The sequence below is a fragment of the Heloderma suspectum genome, chromosome 1, assembly GCF_057233095.1.
Source record: "Heloderma suspectum isolate Gila_16-S chromosome 1, 16-S_ref, whole genome shotgun sequence".
NCBI lineage: Eukaryota > Metazoa > Chordata > Lepidosauria > Squamata > Helodermatidae > Heloderma > Heloderma suspectum.
Window position 1 is genome coordinate 241,351,743 of NC_139458.1, and position 19,776 is coordinate 241,371,518.

The 19,776-nt window shown below is 45.7% G+C and overlaps 1 protein-coding gene across 2 annotated transcripts in view; it reads left to right on the forward strand.

The window, feature by feature from the left end:
- The window catches only part of CLIC5 (CLIC family member 5), a 147,933-nt gene that overhangs the window by 56,273 nt on the left and 71,884 nt on the right, over window positions 1-19,776 (forward strand). The window contains exon 1 of one of the 2 annotated variants that reach the window (XM_084822015.1): window positions 12,937-13,337. The exons of the other annotated variant lie outside the window; for it this stretch is intronic. Coding sequence (XP_084678141.1) covers window positions 13,275-13,337 — 63 coding nt within the window. The 5' untranslated portion in view covers window positions 12,937-13,274. Of the gene's footprint in view, window positions 1-12,936; window positions 13,338-19,776 lie in introns of those variants that run through there. 2 annotated transcript variants of the gene reach the window in all.

The window sequence follows — 19,776 nt, forward strand, 5'->3', positions numbered from 1 at the left end:
GTTTCACAAAACAGAATCTTGTCTCCCTCCATCCCAAGGTACTGAAAATTTCCTGCAAATCACAAAAAGCCTGTGACATTGAAGGATGCACTTCGTAGCTGCTCAGATTAAGCCATTATTGAGGGAGGAACCCAACAACAGCAGACACTTATTTACTGAAGTTAGATAACTGCTGACTCCCAGCAGTTAAAAAGGTCTCATTCAGCGCAACTGTTAAATTAAGTCTCTTTCCAATATGAACTTGGCATTTGATCATTACACAGTCCCCCACAAGCATCTTGCCCAGTGCACGTCTATCGCTATGATGTTTTGTTAGAAACAATAACAGTGAACCACTCAAAGGCCTTTCAGTTCAGCAAGCAGATTGTGGAATATACTTTGGTTTTGCTCAGTTGGGATAAACTAAGCTAAATATTTGCATTTGTTGAGCAAATGACAATAAAGCAAGGTGGGTATGGGTGGGAGAGCATCTTGCATTGGTCAAAGCAGATACTTTATGCAGTTTGATTCAGAGTGACTGGGTTTGCACGACATGACAACCCATCATGGGTAACTTGCCACGGTAGCTTGTCATGTCATCCAAAGCCAGACTGCATTCCGCAGGGTGGCTTAATTTTCGGCAACAAACCACCCTGAAAATGCATGGCTTGTTGTAGGGGTTGGTCAACCCATGATGGTTTGGTGTGTCATCCAAACCCGGGTCATCCATTTCATCATGTCTTGTGGCAAGTGGCTAGCGAGCTACTCACCAAGAGTGGCAGCCCCCCTGCCTCTCTTGGCAATTGTGCCTGCCTGTGCCACCTCAAGCCTCCTTCACCAGCCCAAACAGCACTTTGGAGGGGCTTTCACTTATTCAGCCCCTTTAAAGGGGGGGGGGGAAGGCTCCAGAAATTTGCGCAAATGGAGATGGGAAGACAAGACAGGTTTAGCCACACAGTACGCTGGATTATCAGCTGGAGGACTGAGGGGGAAAACAAGCCACGGTGAGCCCAATCGTCCGTTGGGCACACCACGGATTGTTCCCAGCCACCCTGAGAATAAGCTATGCAGTGTGGGTTGTTTGCAGAAAACCCCCACTGTGTAGCTTATTCACAGGGTGGCTTATTGTGCTGGGCGAACACGACCAATATGTCTTATTCGGCATGTTCATGCACTGCAATAATAATTTGCACAATCCCAATAGTACGCTGAACTATATGCTATCAAAAATTTTTTGCTTAGTCTATAGTACTTTTATTTATTTTAAGACATTTATATCTTGCCTTTCCTCAAGGCAGCTGATAAAAGAAATCATAAATATAACCATTAAAAACCACCTTACAATTTAAAAGCAAAAACATTAGGTGTTAAAATATGAAAATAGTTGCAAAGAATAAGTACGCAATATTACTCAAGATATTTAAGATATTCAAAACACAGAGATTAAAATCAGCTAGTTAAAAATCACATAACTTTTTATTCATTTCTTTTTATCCTAGAAATGAAAGTCTTTACTAACTTCTGGAAGTTCATCAGTGGGGAAATGAGCTGGGCTTCCCTCAGAAAGGAATTCCAGAGCTTAGGTGCAGCCACTGAGAAGGCGCTCTCCCTAATGCCAGCAAAGCTTATCTCTGGGGCCACTGTTGGGACATACAAGAGGGCCTCTGAAGAGGGTCTCAGTAGGTGGGCAGGCTCATACATGAGAAGGCTGTCCTTTAGATATCCTGGTCCTAAACCATTCAGGGCTTTCAAGGTAATCACCACCACTTTGAATTGTAGCTGGAAACAAATTGGAAGCCAGTGCGGCCACTTCAACAAAAGAATTACATGCTCCATATATATGGCCCCTATTAACAATCAGGCTGCTGTATTCTGGACTAATTGTAGTTTCCTAATACTCTTCAAAGGCAGCCCTATGTAGAGCACACTGCTGAAATCTGGATGTAATGTAACTGAGGCATGTGTCACCCTAGCTAGATCTGTGTTCCGCAGGAATGGGCATAGTTGGTTTAGGAGTGTTATTCCTTACACTGTGGATACAGTTAGCGAGCAAGAGGTGGCCTGTGGCAAACCGGTTTTGTGGGATCGGTTCCAGCTTCTTCCTTCTGATGAAGTGGACAAGGTGCTCTCATCTGTAAAGCCAACCACCTGCTTACTTGATCCTTGCCCATCTTGGCTCATTAGGAGCTGCAGAGAGAGGCTGGGTGAGGGGATCAGGGCGGTTGTGAATGCCTCCCTTAAGGAGGGAGTGATGCCATCAGCCCTCAAGGAGGCAGGATAAGACTGCTCTTAAGGAAGCCCTCCTTGGATCCCCAAGTTCTGAACAACTTTCACCCAGTCTCGAATCTGCCATTTTGGGGCAAGGAGATTGAGCGGGTGGTGGTGATGCAGTTGAAGTAGGGGTGCACGAAAGCCACTTACCTGGTCTCGCAGCTTGCTTCGCGGTGGGGGGGAGGCGCTTCGCTGCTCCCCCTGAAGTTCAGGCTGGGGGGGGAGGCTTCCCTCCTCGCCCGGCCGAAATTCAGGCCGGGGAGGAGGCGCCTCACCTCGCCCAGCCGCGAAATAAAAAGTAAAAAAACAACAACAACGCCCCTGTGATAGGCTACGTGACGATTAACGTAGCCTATTACGGCTAGATCTGCAAAGTCAGCCGTGATAGGCTACGTTAATCGTCACGTAGCCTATCACGGGTGACTTAAAAATAATAAAAAAAGCGCGTATGCAAATGGCGGCCCCCATAGGGAGCCGCCATTCGCGTTCCTTATTTGGTCACTGTAGTCTACATAAAGATTTACGTAGACTACGGCGAAAATAAGGGCAATGCAAATAGCGGTGCCCATGGGTGCCGCCATTTGCGTACGCGCTTTTTGTTTGTTTTTTCCCACTCAGCCGTGATAGGCTACGTAAATCTTTACGTAGCCCATCACGTTTTGTTTTGTTTTTAACTTGGAAATGGCGGCGGCGGCAGCCGGTCGGAAGACCGGCCGCTGCCGCCACTGCGCCACCGCCGCCGCACTGCCACCAAACCGCCGCCGCCAGGGACATTTGCACAAGATACGTCCCATTCCGGGGGGGGGGGGCGGGGGTGCAGACTGTTTCTCCACGTGCCAAAATAAGGAATTTGCGTACGCGCAATTTTGTTTTGTTTTTTTCACTCAGCCATGATAGGCTACGTAAACATTTACGTAGCCTATCACGGCTGACTGCAGGGATGCAAACGGCGGCAGCTACGGCAGGACAGGATTTGCGGCTGGAGGGACGGGGCGCCTCCCCCCCGGCCAGAATTTCAGGGGGGAGGGATCGGGCGCCTTCCCCCCGGCCAGAATTTCAGGGGGAGGGACGGGGCGCCTCCCCCCCGGCCAGAATTTCAGGGGGGAGGGACGGGGCGCCTCCCCCCCGGCCAGAATTTCAGGGGGAGGGACGGAGTGCCTCCCCCCCACCGCAAATCAAGCTTCGGGTTCAGGTAAGGGACTTTCGTACATCCCTACATTGGAGACACCGTATTACGGTGGTTCCGCTCCTTCCTCTCCAGCAGGTACCAGCGGGTAGCACTGGGAGAGGAGGTTGCGGACCCGTGGCCACTCACGTGTGGGGTGCCACAGGGTTCCATCCTGTCCCCGGTGCAATTTCACAACTATGTGAAGCTGCTGAGGGCTATCATCAGGAGGCTTGGGGTGTGGTGTCATTAATATGCAGATGACACGCAGCTCTACCTCTTGTTCAAATCTTCACCAAGGTTGGCCGTACAATCCCTGTCCAAATGTCTGGAGACGGTGAGTGGCTGGATGGGGAGGAATAAGCTGAAGCTGAACCCTGACAAGACTGAGGTACTTTTGGTGGGAGACAAGAGGAGGTTGGGGGATGTTGACCTGGTGTTGAATGGGGTACAGCTACCCTTGAAAGACCAGGTCCGCAGCCTGGGGGTCATTTTAGACTCCCAGCTGTCTATGGAGGCTCAGGTGTCAGCTGTGAGCTGGACAGTGCTGTATCAACTCCATCTGATACGGCGGCTGCGCCCCTACCTTCCCGACCATCTGCCCCCCCCACCTTCCCAACCATCTGCCCCCATCGGTAGTACATGCCCTGGTCTCCCCTCATCTAGACTACTGTAATGTGCTCTACATGGGGTTACCCTTGAAGACAGTTCGGAAGCTGCAGCTGGTACAGAACGCAGCGGCTCGCCTGATTAAAGACAGCCGCCGGCGAGATAACATCACTCCAGTGCTGAAGGGGTTGCACTGGTTACCAGTTGTTTTCCGGGCCAAATTCAAGGTGTTGGCTTTAACCTTTAAAACCCTATGCGGTTCTGGCCCAGCCTATCTTAAGGAGCACCTCCAGCAACACCAGACAGTCCGCTTAACAAGATCAGCCTCGGATGGCCTTCTCTCTGTCCCATCAGACAGGACAGCTAGGCTGGTGAGGACAAGAGAGAGGGACTTCTCTGTGGTGGCCCCCACTCTGTAGAACTCTAGGGAACTCCACCATGCCCCCTCTTTAATGAGCTTCCGCCACGCATTAAAAACGTGGTTGTTCAGGCAGGCATTTGGGGGCAGGGGTTGGGGTATTTTTAGAAATATGTTTTAAAGTAGAGTTTTATTGTTTTAAAACTGTTGTATTGCTATACATCGCCCAGAGTGGCCGGGTGACCAGCCAGATGGGCAATTAATAAATTAAATACATACATACATACATACATACATACATACCAGCCTCAGCTGGACAAAGGCACTCTTGTCTGCAGCTGAGATGTGGGCATCCAAGGTCAAAGCCAGGTTCAGAAAGATCCCCAGACTACAAATCTGTGTTTTTAAGGGGAGTACTACCCCATCTGATATAGGCTGAAGCCCAAATACCCTAGGCAGCATGACCACTTCTGTCTTGTCAGTTTCAAATTTCTTTAAAGCTCACATCCAGTCCATTACTGTCTCTAGGCAATGGTTCAGGACTTTGACAGCCTCCCTGGAATGAAATGGAAAGGAGAAATTAAACCTTTCTACACAAGGCATTTATTGTGCACTAATGATTCCTCACTCACAGTAGTTTGCGGGTACTTTACACAGTGTCGTTATACTCCAGGGCCTCTCCCGTTCTTTGTAACCATTTTAGCTTTTTTTTTTTTCCTAATGAGGAAAGTCTGGTATATTCGAGAATGGCACCATGAAACCCTAATGTATTTGCATAATTTTGCTATACCACAGTGCCACCTAGGGATTGTGTAATTGAACATATAGAAAGGCAGAAAAGAAACCCCCTGGGGAAAAAGAACATGTGTAAAGGAGCTGATCTTAATCCCACAAAGAAACCAGAAGCAGAAGCCTCGGTAAAGTGGCAGATAAAAAGCCTCATGTAGAAAAGCCCGTAGATTTGAGTGTCATCCACATATTGGTGATACCAAACCCTCAAATCCCAAATGAGCTCTCCCAAGGGTTTCATGTACATGTCGAATAGCATGGGGGACCAGATAGAACTCTCAGCCACACCAGAGGCCAATGGCCAGGGTGGCAAACAGTTCCCCTCCCCCGCACTATCTTCTGAAACCTAAAGCTGTGATTCTTAATCTGTGGACCAGCAGCAATCGGTGGTGTGTTTTCAGGTGGTCCATATGAACACAACAGAAATGCTGAATGCCTTCTTTTCAGAGCAAACACTGTGATGAATACCAAATTAAAATGATAGCATCTTGACTAACAGCCATCTTAATGACATGGAACATATGCAAACCCAGCAACACTTTCCTCTTTCTTTCATCCTGTTCATTGGCTTCAGTTGCAGAGTGCAGAAAAAGCTGAGTTTTAATTCAGAGGCCTTTTGTGTGGCCTCCCATGTGTTGGCTGAAATGTAAGAGAATAGAAGATGAAAGGAACGCCCAAAGGAGTCAGAATGGTGATCTTCAGTACACACACACAGTACGTGTGTATATATATGCATATACATACATACATACATACATACACACACATTCCCTCCAATAGCAAACTTATGTGGTTGAGTACCTATTAGTTTGAAAGCAAAATTTGGCCACATAAGAATATGGTAGTGCCTTCTACATACTCAGGGAATGCCTTGATGATGCACAGAAGTACATGTTTGTGAATTAAAAGAAAATTTGTTGTTCAGTCGTTCAGTCGTGTCCGACTCTTCGTGACGCCATGGACCATAGCATGCCAGGCCTTCCTGTCCTGCGCTCTCTCCCGGAGTGTGCTCGAGTCCATATTCATTGCATCGGTGATGCTATCTAGCCATCTCATCCTCTGCTGTACCCTTCTCCTTTTGCCTTCAGTCTTTCCCAGCATCAGGGTCTTTTCCAGAGAGTTTTCTCTTCTCATTAGGTGGCCAAAATATTTGAGCTTCAGCTTCAGTATCTGTCCTTCCAATGGGCACTCAGGGTTGATTTCCTTTAGGATTGACTGATTCGACCTCCTTGCAGTCCAGGGGACTCGTAAGAGTCTTCCCCAGCACCACAGTTCGAACGCATCAATTCTTCGGCGCTCAGCCTTCCTGATAGTCCAGCTCTCACAGCCATACATTATTACTGGGAAAACCATAGCTTTGATTAGACGGACCTTTGTCGGCAAGGTGATGTCTCTACTTCCTACTATGCTGTCTAGGTTTGCCATAGCTTTCCTCCCAAGGAGCAAGCATCTTTTAATTTCATGGCTACAGTCACCGTCTGCAGTGATCTTGGAGCCCAAGAAAATAAAATCTGTCACAGCTTCCATTTCTTCCCCTTCTATATGCCAGGAAGTGATGGGGCCAGATGCCATGATCTTAGTTTTTTTTAATGTTGAGTTTCAAACCAGCTTTTGCACTCTCCTCTTTTACCCCCAACAAGAGGCTCTTGAGATCCTCTTCGCTTTCTGCCCTTAGGGTGGTATCGTCTGCATATCGGAGGTTGTTGATAATTCTCCCGGCAATCTTAATTCCGACCTGTGATTCATCCAACCCAGTGTTTCTCATGATGTACTCTGCATATAAGTTAAATAAGCAGGGTGACAATATGCAGCCTTGTCGTACTCCTTTCCCAATTTTGAACCAATCGGTTGTTCCATGTCTGGTTCTTACTGTTGCTTCTTGACCCTTGTACAGGTTTATCAGGAGACAGGTAAGGTGGTCTGGTACTCCCATCACTTTAAGAATTTGCCACAGTTTGTTGTGATCCACGCAATCAAAGGCTTTAGCGTAGTCAATGAAGCAGAAATAGACGTTTTTCTGGAATTCTCTTGCTTTCTCCATGATGCAGCGAACGTTGGTGATTTGATCTCTAGTTCCTCTGCCTCTTCGAAACCCAGCTTGTACTTCCGGTAGTTCTCGGTTTGCATACTGCTGAAGCCTAGCTTGTAGGATTTTGAGCATCACCTTGCTGGCATGTGAAATGAGCGCAATTGTGCGGTAGTTTGAACACTCTTTGGCCTTGCCCTTCTTTGGAATTAGAATGTAAACTGACCTTTTCCAGTCTGGCGGCCACTGTTGAGTGTTCCAAATTTGTTGGCATATTGAGTGCAGCATCATCTTTTAGGATTTTAAATAGCTCAGCTGGAATACTGTCATCTCCGCTAGCTTTGTTGTTAGTCATGCTTCCTAAGGCCCACTTGACTTCACTCTCGAGGATGTCTGGCTCAAGTTCAGTGACCGCACTATCATGGCTATCAGGGACATTCAGATCTTTCCTGTATAGTTCTTCTGTGTATTCTTGCCACCTCTTCTTAATCTCATCTGCTTCTGTTAGGTCCCTGCCTTCTTTGTCCTTTATCATGCCCGTCTTTGCACAAAACGTTCCCTTGAGATCTCCGATTTTCTTGAAGAGATCTCTAGTCTTTCCCATTCTGTTGTTTTCCTCGATTTCTTTGCACTGTTCATTTAAGAAGGCCTTCTTGTCTCTCCTTGCTATTCTCTGGAACTCTGCATTCAGTTGGATATATCTTCCCCTTTCTCCCTTGCTTTTCGCTTCCCTTCTTTCCTCAGCTACTTGTAAAGCCTCATCAGACAGCCACTTGGCTTTCTTGCATTTCTTTTTCTTTGGGATGGATTTCGTTGCTGCCTCCTGAACAATGTTACGGACCTCCATCCATAGTTCCTCAGGCACTCTGTCTATCAGGTCTAATCCCTGAAATCTATTCCTCACCTCCACTGTATATTCATAAGGGATATGATTTAGGTCATACCTGAATGGTTTAGTGGTTTATCCTTCTTCAATTTCAGCCGAAATTTTGCGATAAGAAGCTCATGATCTGAGCCACAGTCAGCTCCAGGTCTTGTTTTTACTGACTGTATGGAGCTTCTCCATCTTGGGCTGCAAAGGACATAATCAATCTGATTTCGATATTGACCATCTGGTGATGTCCATGTGTAGAGTCGCCTCTTGTGCTGTTGGAAAAGAGTGTTTGCTATGATCAGCGTGTTCTCTTGGCAAAACTCTATTAGCTTTTGTCCTGCTTCATTTTGTACACCAAGGCCATGCCTGCCTGTTATCCCGGTGATTTCTTGACTTCCTACTTTAGCATTCCAATCCCCTATGATGAAGAGGAGATCTTTTTTTGGTGTTAGTTCTAGAAGGTGTTGTAGGTCTTCACAGAACCGATCAACTTCAGCTTCTTCGGCCTCAGTGGTTGGGGCATAGACTTGAATTACCGTGATGTTGAATGGTTTGCCTTGGATTCGTACTGAGATCATTCTATCGTTTTTGAGATTGTACCCCAGTACTGCTTTTCCCACCCTTTTGTTGACTATGAGTGCTACTCCATTTCTTCTAAGGGATTCTTGCCCACAGCAGTAGATATGATGGTCACCTGAATTAAATTTGCCCATGCCTGTCCATTTTAGTTCGCTGATTCCCAAGATGTTGATGTTCAGTCTTGCCATCTCATTTTTGACCACCTCCAGCTTACCTTGATTCATTGATCTGACATTCCAGGTTCCTAAACAATATTGTTCTTTACAGCATCGGATTTTCTTTTCACCACCAGACACATCCACAGCTGAGTGTCCTTTCGGGTTTGGCCCAGCCGCTTCACTCTTTCTGGCGCTACTTGGAAATACCCTCTGCTCTTCCCCAGTAGTATATTGGACACCTTCCGACCTGAGGGGCTCATCTTCCGGCGTCATCTCTTTTAGCCTTGAGATACGTTCCATGGGGTTTTCTTGGCAAGAATACTGGAGTGGGTTGCCATTTCCTTCTCCAGTGGACCACATTTTGTCAGAACTCTCTGCCATGACCTGTCCGTCTTGGGTGGCCCTGCACGGCATAGCTTATGGCTTCACTGAGTTACGCAAGCCCCTTCGCCACAACAAGGCAGTGATCCATGAAGGGGCATGAAAATACCATTTAAAAGAAAATATGATTTAAATAAAGCCTCAAAAACTGCCTGATAAGAATCTGGTTTTACAAAATGTTGATGGCAGTTGATCTTACAGAGAGGGGGGCAGGGTCTAAAGAAACCAGGTGTGCCTCCACACTATGAGTTTAGTGTGGAATTGCCATACTTCATTCACTAACTTTTTATGGGGTATCCACATGATGCCGTCATCCTGTATTGGGCCTTCAATCTTTTGTCAGATTGCAGAAAATCCGGAGGGGGGGGGGTTCCCATGAAAATGGATGAGGAATGCACAGGTGTAGATACCTTTAGTTCCTTTTTATAAAGGGTGGGGTTTTTATGTAAGCAGTGGTGTATTGGAAAAGTGAACCTGTCAGAACATATTCATTACAACCTTGGTGGTGGGTGCCATTTTATGAGCCCATTTTTAAATCAATCTTTTAATTATTGCTAAAATGTTTTCCTATTAGAATTTTTTTTAAAGTGATAGTGAGGATAACACCTTAATGATATAATGTTAATTTTGTTATAGGTCCCACTTGTGTATGAGATATGTGCACACACACACACATCCTAGTCCAGGAAAACATATTACCCAGGTAATCTGTTAATCTTGAAAGGTGCTGGAAGACCTCATTTCTTTCGCCGTGGCATACTGGGACTCTGGAAGTTGTTACTGTGTATTTTTAGTAAATGGTAATTAGTAAATCCGTTACAGATTACTTCCTAGTATTTATATTTACCCATTTTTGCCAATTTCAAACTTAGACCGGAGATGCTTATGAAATATGAATACATGGCATTGCTAGGTTTGTACAATACCCACTCTGGGGGCTTTGTTTCCAAGGTTGCACTGCAATATTAAATAATAATTTGTTATCTATTCTTACTTCTAGTTTTGCAGCAACATGCTTCTTAAACTGTAGTGTATATGCCACGATACAATGTGAACTCAACAATATTAGGGGCTAATTCATGTAATGTTTTTTTTAAAAAAAATGTGTTGAAGCTATGGCCAAGAGGAGCTGCCCAATAAGTACCACACTACCACACAGGTAGTGTGTCAAAGATGCACCTATTGGCTCATCCTTTGATTTTAATCAATGCGTGAAGCAAGCATGGGCAGCTCTTAAAAGGAGGCATGAGTTCCCCTCATCCCTGTTTGCTTGTTTGGCAATGTAAAGCAGCTGCCTCAGGTACTGGATACTGGGAGGCATGGAGTCCTTTTTTTTTTGGAGGACAGAGTTCTGTGTGCCACATGGCCTGACTTGGCCTGCTTCCACTAGGCTAGCCTGTTGCCCTTAGTGGTGGAGGACGATGCTATCCTATTGCCAGCACTGAAGTAAGATTCAATTGCCAGTCTAATCAGCTTCTGCACATAAAATGAGGAGCATAAAGCACAATTTCTGACATTGCATAACATCATCACTGGTCATAGGGCACATCTGTTAAGACATCAGCCTTAGCTTCCAAACTAGGCTGTAGGTACATTTGGCAAATTGAGAGAGTTTCCTGGGCACCACCACAAAATGACTGCCATGGGAGGTGTGGAAAAGGACAAATAAACTGCCCCAAAGACTCTGCCTCTGCAAGGCAGAGGTGGGGACTGAGCCCCAACACACTAAGCAACTCCCTTGAACCCAAGGGTGGGAGGCAGGCTAGCCCTGGTCCTATAGCTTAGCTCCCTTAACCATCCTTGACCTTTTATGTCTTCAAGTAAATGTCACCCAAAGCAAGCAAGAGCTGCTCTTACTTTTAAAGACACTATTATCTAACCTCAGCGTTCCCCTTGAATTTTCAGCAAGGGCAGGTGGTTCATCTGCACCTTTGAAGTCCCCTTCACAACTCAGATATGTTCTTAATACACTGCCATATTACCTTTGCTGCTGCACTTAATTCAACCACTCTCCTCAAACTCACGCCACAGACTCCGTCTCCCCATTCTTTTTCTGTCACCTGACTGCAAAGCCCAGCAATTTAGAGTTAGCAGAGGGCAGCAGCAGGAGCAAGGATTCTTGGTGATCTGACTGATAAGTGTCACCTCCATAGTCCCAGCTGTCTATATGATCATGTCCTGTTCAGAGTTCATAAAAAGTTGTAGAAAACGAAACCATAACCCTGAGGGTAGGTTCACATATGCTCTTGCTTTTATTTGAAGACTGCAATATCAAGAGACAGTTCACACACGTGAAACAGCTACTACAGAGACCTTTTGTATCACCTCATAGTGACCTGGTTCGCACAACACAACAGCCCACCATGGCTTAATTTAAGTGAGGGGGCTGTTGTGCCATTTTTGCATGGGATCTGTGGGCACCCAGCTTGCCATGTCAGGTGAACCCAGGTGGCAGGGGTTGTTTGAGGATTAGACAACCCTCAAGTAACCATAACCCAAGCCATGGGTTATTTGAGGGTTGTCTAACCCTCAAACAACCCCTGCCACCTAGGTTCACGCAACACAGCAAATCATGGCATGCTAGGTGCCCATGGGCACCATGCAAAAATGGCACCCATGGGCACCTGGCATGACACGGCAACCCCTGTGAGTAAATTAAGCCATGGTGGGCTGTTGTGTTGTGTCATCATCTCAGATCCAAAACTTTTCAATGGAGGCAGTTCATATGGTCAGTTGCTAGCCTCTACATGTGGAATAAGCTCTGATCAAACTAGTGATGTTGTCAAGATATGTATTTCTGGGCTCAGCATGCGCATCAGTGGCTCAAAATACCCAGCTCAAATAAGAGATAAGCGTTTTGTCCCCAATCTCTTCTCCAGCTTGGATTTTAATCTGAGCTGGAAGAGAATTCCCCAATTCCTTCCTTCCCACATAGCTTATCCCCAAACTCACCCACTCCCCCCCTCAGACCCCATCAATCCCCCAAACTCCCTCCTGCTTTCCCATGCCACCTACCAGGCTGGAGGCAGCGTCACACCAACTCTTTCCCCCTGCACCTCTCTCCTCTCTGATGCCTGGTGCACTGTGGAGTAGCATGTCACCAGGCCAGGCTGAAGGAACCCCTCAGAAATGTAGCTTCTTTAATTTATGATGGAACTTATTAATACGCATACTGGATAAACTAGTGCAAACAGAACGTTATGAACTGATTTCCCCCCAACCCTTAGTAGTTCTGTCGTTAATACAGTGCAGTAGCCCTTCTTGCCCACCTGCGCTCTCTCCCATTTTAGTCACCATACATTCCCCACTGCCCAGTCCATGGCAGAGGCCACTTCGCATGTATGTGTTCTTCAGATGTTCCATTCAGCATTCCATTTTATTTAATACATGTGTTAAATTGCTATAATTTGGAAGGCGGAGGGTGAAGCCTTTTGTTTTTAGCTTTCTGAGAGGGTGAGATGTCCAGCATTTGCAAGGACCTAAGTGTCCAAGCGCTCTTCAGGTCTCCCCAATATATTTTTAACAGAAAGAATATGCTCTTGCGAATTAAGTTAAAATTTAAAAAGAAAGCTCTCAAATTAGTGTACAAAAGCTTTGAATGGAAGCATGCGGGAGAGGGATACAGAAGGAGAGATTTCCACACAATGTTAAAAAGAAGCTATTTGTTCTGAGGTACCAATAGCTATATCCCCTCCCCTGTGAGTTAACCCCACCCCCATCTCTTGCACGGGGCTATTTCGGGCTGGCAGTGTGAGCCAGAGCTCTGACGGATGAGCACTCTGTAACACAACACAGCACTGAGGCACTTGTTGCTCCCATAAACCGTTATACACTGTAGCAGTTTCTCCTTCCCTGTCTGTTTTTCTTTTCTTTTTTATTTTAAAAAAACCAATCTCAATTTCTTGACCAGGAAATTTATTTTCTCTGCTTGTGGAAGTTGCAAAAACGGCAAAGCAATGGCTTAGAGGTGGTGAAGAAAACATTGCAAGTGCTTATTGTAAAAGGAGATATAGCTGCTGTTGAGCTGGAACATTTCATTGCTTTGCGGTGTAAGGAGAGCACCTCTTTGCCTGTGGAGGTCAAAAATGACAGACTTGTCTCCTGCTAATGGAGAAGGAAAGGACCCTGAAATTGAGCTCTTTGTAAAGGTAGGTGAGACTTTGAAGTAACTCTCTCCAGTTAGCTGAGCTTTTATTTAACACAATAAACGCTCCTGCTGCCTGGCAGTGCTGACTTTAACAGCCTGGTGTTCTCTTGTAAGTGTTTCATTTTTGCACTTTTGTTCTGCAGCTGATATTAGAACTCTTGTTTCATGCTCTTGTTTGTTTTCCCTCCTGCTGTTTGCCCTAGTCTTTTTTGTCTACAATGCCATGTCCTCACTCTGGAGTGCCAGGCATGCCCCAAAGAACCTTGCTTTCCTCTTTGAATTGTATGCTGGATAGACAACACAGAGCTCTGAGGAAGAATGAGAGAAGCCAGGAGGATCACCTTCACATACATGTGAAAAGTATGAAGTATGATATGGAAACCTCATCTCTAATTTATATCTGCAGTCTAGCCCCTTTCAGCACAGAAGTTAAAAAGCAGCAATATGGTCAGAGTTTGTTCTCACACAGAACTGGTTCACACATCCATGTGTGAACCAGCTTGAGGGTTTTTTTACCCCACACTTGATTGCCACATACTTGAATGTGAGAACTGACTCCACTGAAGAGGCTAAATGAACACTTTTTTGGTAACAGTATATCTCTGGTTTCCTAATCGCACATGCGAGTCATCACTTCTTGTTGGAGTCATTAAATGATGAAATATGCAAGCTGCCAGTCAGATGTAGATGCAGAGTATGTTTAATAGATTTTGATCTCATTCAAATAAAATTTACTAGGGTGCCTCGCATACAAAATATACAGTAAAATGGAGGCAAGAACAAAAGTGTGCTCATTCAGAATATAGAGAAGGTGTGTAAGATGTGCAATATCATTTGAAAGCATATGTATCTGTATAAGGCCTGAACATGTGCTGTTGAAAGCAGAGAGAGATTTGCTGCTCCATACAGAATGGAACCCAAATGGATGATACTTTGTGAACAGTAAACACGATGCAAAAACATCTTCCAGAGTGTGTTCAGACAACCATTTTACCATGCTGTCAGTGCAGAAACCATTTCCAGAAGTGTCGACTCAAGACAGGTATGGTTCAGATGCTCCCCTGCTCATATAGTTACCACCTTAGGTAATGCAGTTATATTCCAAGCCTTTTTTCTTTTACCACCATAAATCTGTTAAAGAAAAAAAAGATGTAATAGCTGCACAGTGCCTTCTTATTAGTAGCACTAAGAACCCTCTGTCTGGAAGCACCCCCTCAGTCGTTTGTAATCTGAATTGTTCTGAACTATTATCTCCAGGCTCACCACACCTTCTTCTAGGAAAAGGAGTTCCCAGTACCTTAAAGAGGTCCACAGCACTGTAAAGCATGGAAGCATCTCTCCTTCTATCCCTTCAGCTTCTCCCTCCCCAAATCTGTCCCAGCCCTAGAACATGGAAAATACTAATAAAGGATAATGCCGCTGATCATATGTAGAGTGCATCCCCCCTTGCTCTTGAGAAGCAGGGCCACGTCTCAAGTACAAATACGAACGAAATACTCATGCCCCAACATCAGGTCAGAGACCTGAGGCCAAAAATCCAGATGATGGCCCCCTCCTTTCATGGTAAAAATATGACAAACAAAATACTTGAGACTGGCTGTTGTATAATAGTGTCCCAGAATCTGCCGCCTGAAGCAGGCTGACTCACCCTAGGGCTCATCCTGTGACAGGTGTGCACTCGTAGATGCCATTTAAATCATCCCCTTTGTTGGCAAATATGTGGAAGCAGCGATCAGGATAGGATTGAAATGCGGCTTCTTTTTATTTTGCAATGTGCAGGGAATTGTTTGTCTGGAGAAGCATTCAATAATGTGAATCTCCACTCTGAAATGGTACAGCTGAGAGACACAGATTTACCATGTCTGTGTGAAGATAAGATGCAAGGAGTGCACATTTTGCTGAGTTTTATATCCAAGTACAAAAAGAATTGTAACCCTAAGATGCACCCATATGTGGCATAAAGGGGCAAGCTTCAAGGTCGGCATGTAGAGTGGCAGGCTTAGAAATTCAACCCAAGTGAAGGAGGGGGCTTTTGGCCAAGGTCTGATCTCATTAGAATAGTTTGGGAAATATAATGCATATGAATAATACTGAACTGATACAGAGAGCTACTGTAGTTATCTCTGAAAGAAAAGGTTTAGGCAGATGCAGCCATATGGCTCAGATTTTCTGATTTTGGTGCAAACTTCAAGGCCTGCCTCCTTCAGTTCCACACACATTATTCCCAGACTAGTGAAACATTATTTTACTTATTAAAATATTGATATTCTACCTCTCTGACCTACAAAATAGGGTTGACTAACAGAATTTAAAATATAATAAATATCATTAAGTTAAATAAAAAGTACAAGTACAAACATTGGCAACAAATTCGTACAGCATTACTAGCACACTCCAATGATCACTTTAGACATGGGGTTGACTCCCCTTGTACCTCAAGCATACACAACTTGCAGATTGTAATGTTTTTGATGGGGGAAAATACACAGGGAAGGGACAGACATTTAGCTTCATGGCTCACTTGGGTGAGTATATGGATAGGGAACCCACAGATGCCCCCAAAGAAAGTTTCTAGTCCTGCTAGATGACCAGTGTTCCTGTGAAGGAAGGAGCTTTTTACCAGGGAGGGGGAAGGAAGGCAGTAGGACAAGCAATGATGGAACAATAGCCACAGCGGCATACTGATGTGCAATAAACCCATAGCCTCAGGTAGGATGATGTGTGGGGTGGGTAGGGTAGGGGAGAGCTTGGGGAGTGAGTCTTGCCATTGGGAAATCTGGAATTCAGCACCATATGGAATTCTGCAAGGCAAAAATGGTAAGGAGTAATGGCAGCAGTTGGAGGGAAGTACCTGGTGCTCACCTAGAAAGGTGATTGTGCTTCCCATGGCTATGCTTCCCATGATGCTTGGTGGGAGCATGCCTGCATGTGGGGTTTGATGGCCTGCAGCCTTGCCCTTTCTGCACATTGCTCAAAGTGGGGGTAGGAAGCCATCTCACTTCTTTTCAGGCAGGCCTAAAATCACCCCGCTTCTTGTCAATAGATGCAAGTGAACCTGATCTAACTTGAAACAAAGCCAAACTATCTCCCCCCCCCCCCCCCGGCAGCACCACTTCAAGCACTGAGGTTGCATACCATCACTGTGCCCCCTGTGCAGTGTCCCAGTCTTTGAGGGAGGAGGAATTATTGAGCCAAAACACAGTTGGCCCATGGGGCAGGGATGTAAGCCGTACTTTGAGGCATGGATTCCCTCTCACTTAACTGAGTGGAGTATGTTGTCTTTGCATCTGCAGGTGGACACGGGGAGTTGTATGTTTGTGTCTGGGGTCCTGAGGTGGGGTACCTGTAAGGGTTCTGAGAAAACCACCAGGAAGATGCTCTCCCAATATGGATGGTTTACGCAAAGTGCTCCCTTTTAGTGCCAAGCACCTTTCCAGTAGAGTTCCCATCATGAAAGTCCCCTCCTATGTGCCCTAACAGTACAATCTCATGCATTTCTACTCAGAAGTAAGCTCCACTGAGTTCAGCGGGGCTTATTCCCAGGAAAGCCTTACAGGATTGTGGCATAAGTTTTCCAGACATAGTACTGTGTGGTGCATCCTGTAATCTAAGAGACCGTTTTCTTGTGTGGAATTCATATGCCGAAACTGGCTGCAGTGTTCTGTGCTCCACCATGGAGATGGACCAGGAAGAGGTGGCAAAGGTTTTTTGGCTCTCCTTTGGGTTCAGTGGGAATATATTAATTGACACTGCCTATTTTGCTGGTGTGATGTTTTGCTGGGGGCAGGAAGGTCTGTAGGGGTGCTGAATCTCAACTAAGTCCTGCTCGCGCTCGCTGCTCCTGGTGCTGTTCATATCTGGCCGGTATGCCAGCAGAGTTGCAGTAGCACCAAAGCTTCACCTGCATAATGCCTCTCTCACACAGATTTCCAACACTGGGTTGTCTTTGGCTTCTGCTGGTTTAAGGGAACTTAGCTGGAGTTCAGTTAGAATAAGTGGAATGTAGGATTGCCCTGTAGTATAGATTAACCCAAGGAGTAGAGGAGCAGTAGTCAAATATTCTCCCATTCCTGAAGGCACAAAGCTGTCACACAGATCCATTTCCCAGGCAAGAAAAGGGAGGAACTTGGACAGGCAATAAGGGAAACCGCAATTGCATCCTAACAGAAGCAGCTGCTTTAGCTCACTGGGACACAGAGTCAAGAAACAGGAGGTGGGAGCTCACACCCCACCACAAGGAATAGTAGGAACAGGGACAGATAAAAGGAATTATTTCTTCACACAACATACACTTGAACTAGGACATTTGATACCACAAGATGTAGGAGTCTCTCTGGAACAAGTAGGTTGGCGACCCCACAGAGCAGAGGAACAGCTGGAAGCACTTTGTTCAGTGCTGCTGGTCATACTCTGGTCTGGACTTCTGTTGTGGTCTGCACAGAAGTGGGCCTGCTGCCTTTACCTGTTGGACAGTGGTCTGTGGAGAGCAAAGGAAGACTAGTGAACAAAAGTCAGTTAACACATGGTCGCTGGACCTGAATGAATAGTGCACAGCAGGTGTTTGTGAGGAAATGAGAGAGAGAGAGAGAGAGAGAGAGAGAGAGAGAGAGGTGCCACTCCTGTGCCCTTCCTGAGGCCCTTGCCTCAGTCTCTGTCCCTTGTTGTAGACCCTTCTCTGCAGGATGTTGCAGTGGAATTCTGCATATGGTGACTATTCTGTTCTGTAGAGCCAGGTTGTGACCCTGTAAGGCTCACAAGGCCTCCCCACCCAGGCCTGTGCAGCCCCCCATGGAGGCTCAGCCCCTCCCAGAAGAGGCGCCAGACCTCCCTTGCCTTTCCCAGTGTAGGGTGCCTTGAAGCAGCAGTTCCCACCCCTCATCTTTCCCACTTTTCTTGGTTTCTGGGAAGGAAGGATTGTTTTATCCATTAGCCAAGACATAGTTCTCATTCCTTCTCTTGCTTACTTGTGTAGAATACTTCGTCCCCGCATCCCCAGTTATAGGAGTGGAGGCTGGAGTTTTGCTAAGTGTGGACTATCTCCAAGGGTTTTGAGAAGAGAAACAATGTGCTCTTTGTATTTTTGTTATGAGGCCAGATTGTTCTGCTCTTCTTTCATAGTTCCTTCATAGTTCCCATCACCAGTGTTCCCCACCATGTGCTGTATGTATGCACAACACGAGGCCAGAGAGATATGGCCTAATGCTGTAACTCTATCATCTGAATTATGGTCTCCCTCTCTCAGGTTTCTGTGCTGCTGTTGGTGTTCTGCCAAGGATGTAGAGGGACAGTGGTATCTGATTTAAAATTAGGGCTGAGTGTAAAGTTCTTCTAAGAGTGTTTTCAGCTTGAAGTGGTGGTGGTAGTGAGTTCGAAAAGAGCAAACGTTAGGCACCATTTTTTTCTTCCCAGGAGAGAGAGTAGAGAGTGAGCTGGAAACAAAGAAGGACGCTGTGAGTTAAAAGCAAATGAAAAAACAGGCACCTCTAATTTTGGAGTCAGGGGAAATTGGCCATGTGCTTAAAAGACTGGTTCCCTACTGTTACATTTAAGAAAGACAAACATCAAGGATGTTTATTGGGATATTTATTATGTCTTGTGTGTTGAATATAATTGCTGTAGCCCTTCCATTGAAGAAGCAAAGCTATTTTGTGTAAATGGGCACCTTATATAGGGCACATTTAGCTTTGCCTATGTGGCATTGAAAAGTGACAATTTAATATAGCATGAAAACATAATTGCTGCTATTATAATAGTATAAAATGCTGGCCTACTGGTAGCTGGCACTGAAGCAAAAGTCAAGAATAACGTTCCTAAGCTTTGGCTTTTAATTTGAATAAAACAGGCCTACACAGCCTGTGACATGCCATGTGAAATGCAGCCCAAGAGACGTTTATGGCAATCCAGCAGGATCTATTTTTGCTGCCTGCCTGGTTTGTGTAGGGATGATGTCAAGCACCTGTCAAGCCCCATGATAAATAGGCATTGAACTGCCATTGGGTTGGTGTGTCGCGGGACCAAACAATATGTAATTTACAGAGCTGAGGCTATAAGCTACTTTTCTTGATAATTCCTTCTCCACATGGAGCAGCCTATCATCACAAAATGAGAGTGGTGCAAATGTAGTAAAATCTCAGTCCTATTGTCTGCGTAGGCTGAGCTGCTGTTACTGCAGCTCCCTCTCATTGTCCTGGGAGGCAGCGCTGTCTTGGATTTTATGCTGAATCTAAGACTGAGGCAGGCTCATCATCTCCACTACATCAGTGGCACTGACAGGCCTATAAATTCTATACAAGACAACTTTTTTTTGCTTTCTCACCACCCTCAGAAGTCCTACGCACGGTGTGGGTGCACGCATGATGTTCAACATTCAGTCCTGGATCTTTTGCGGACTGTCTATAACTCAGAGGAATGGCATAAGGGAACATGTATCAGCAAGTAGT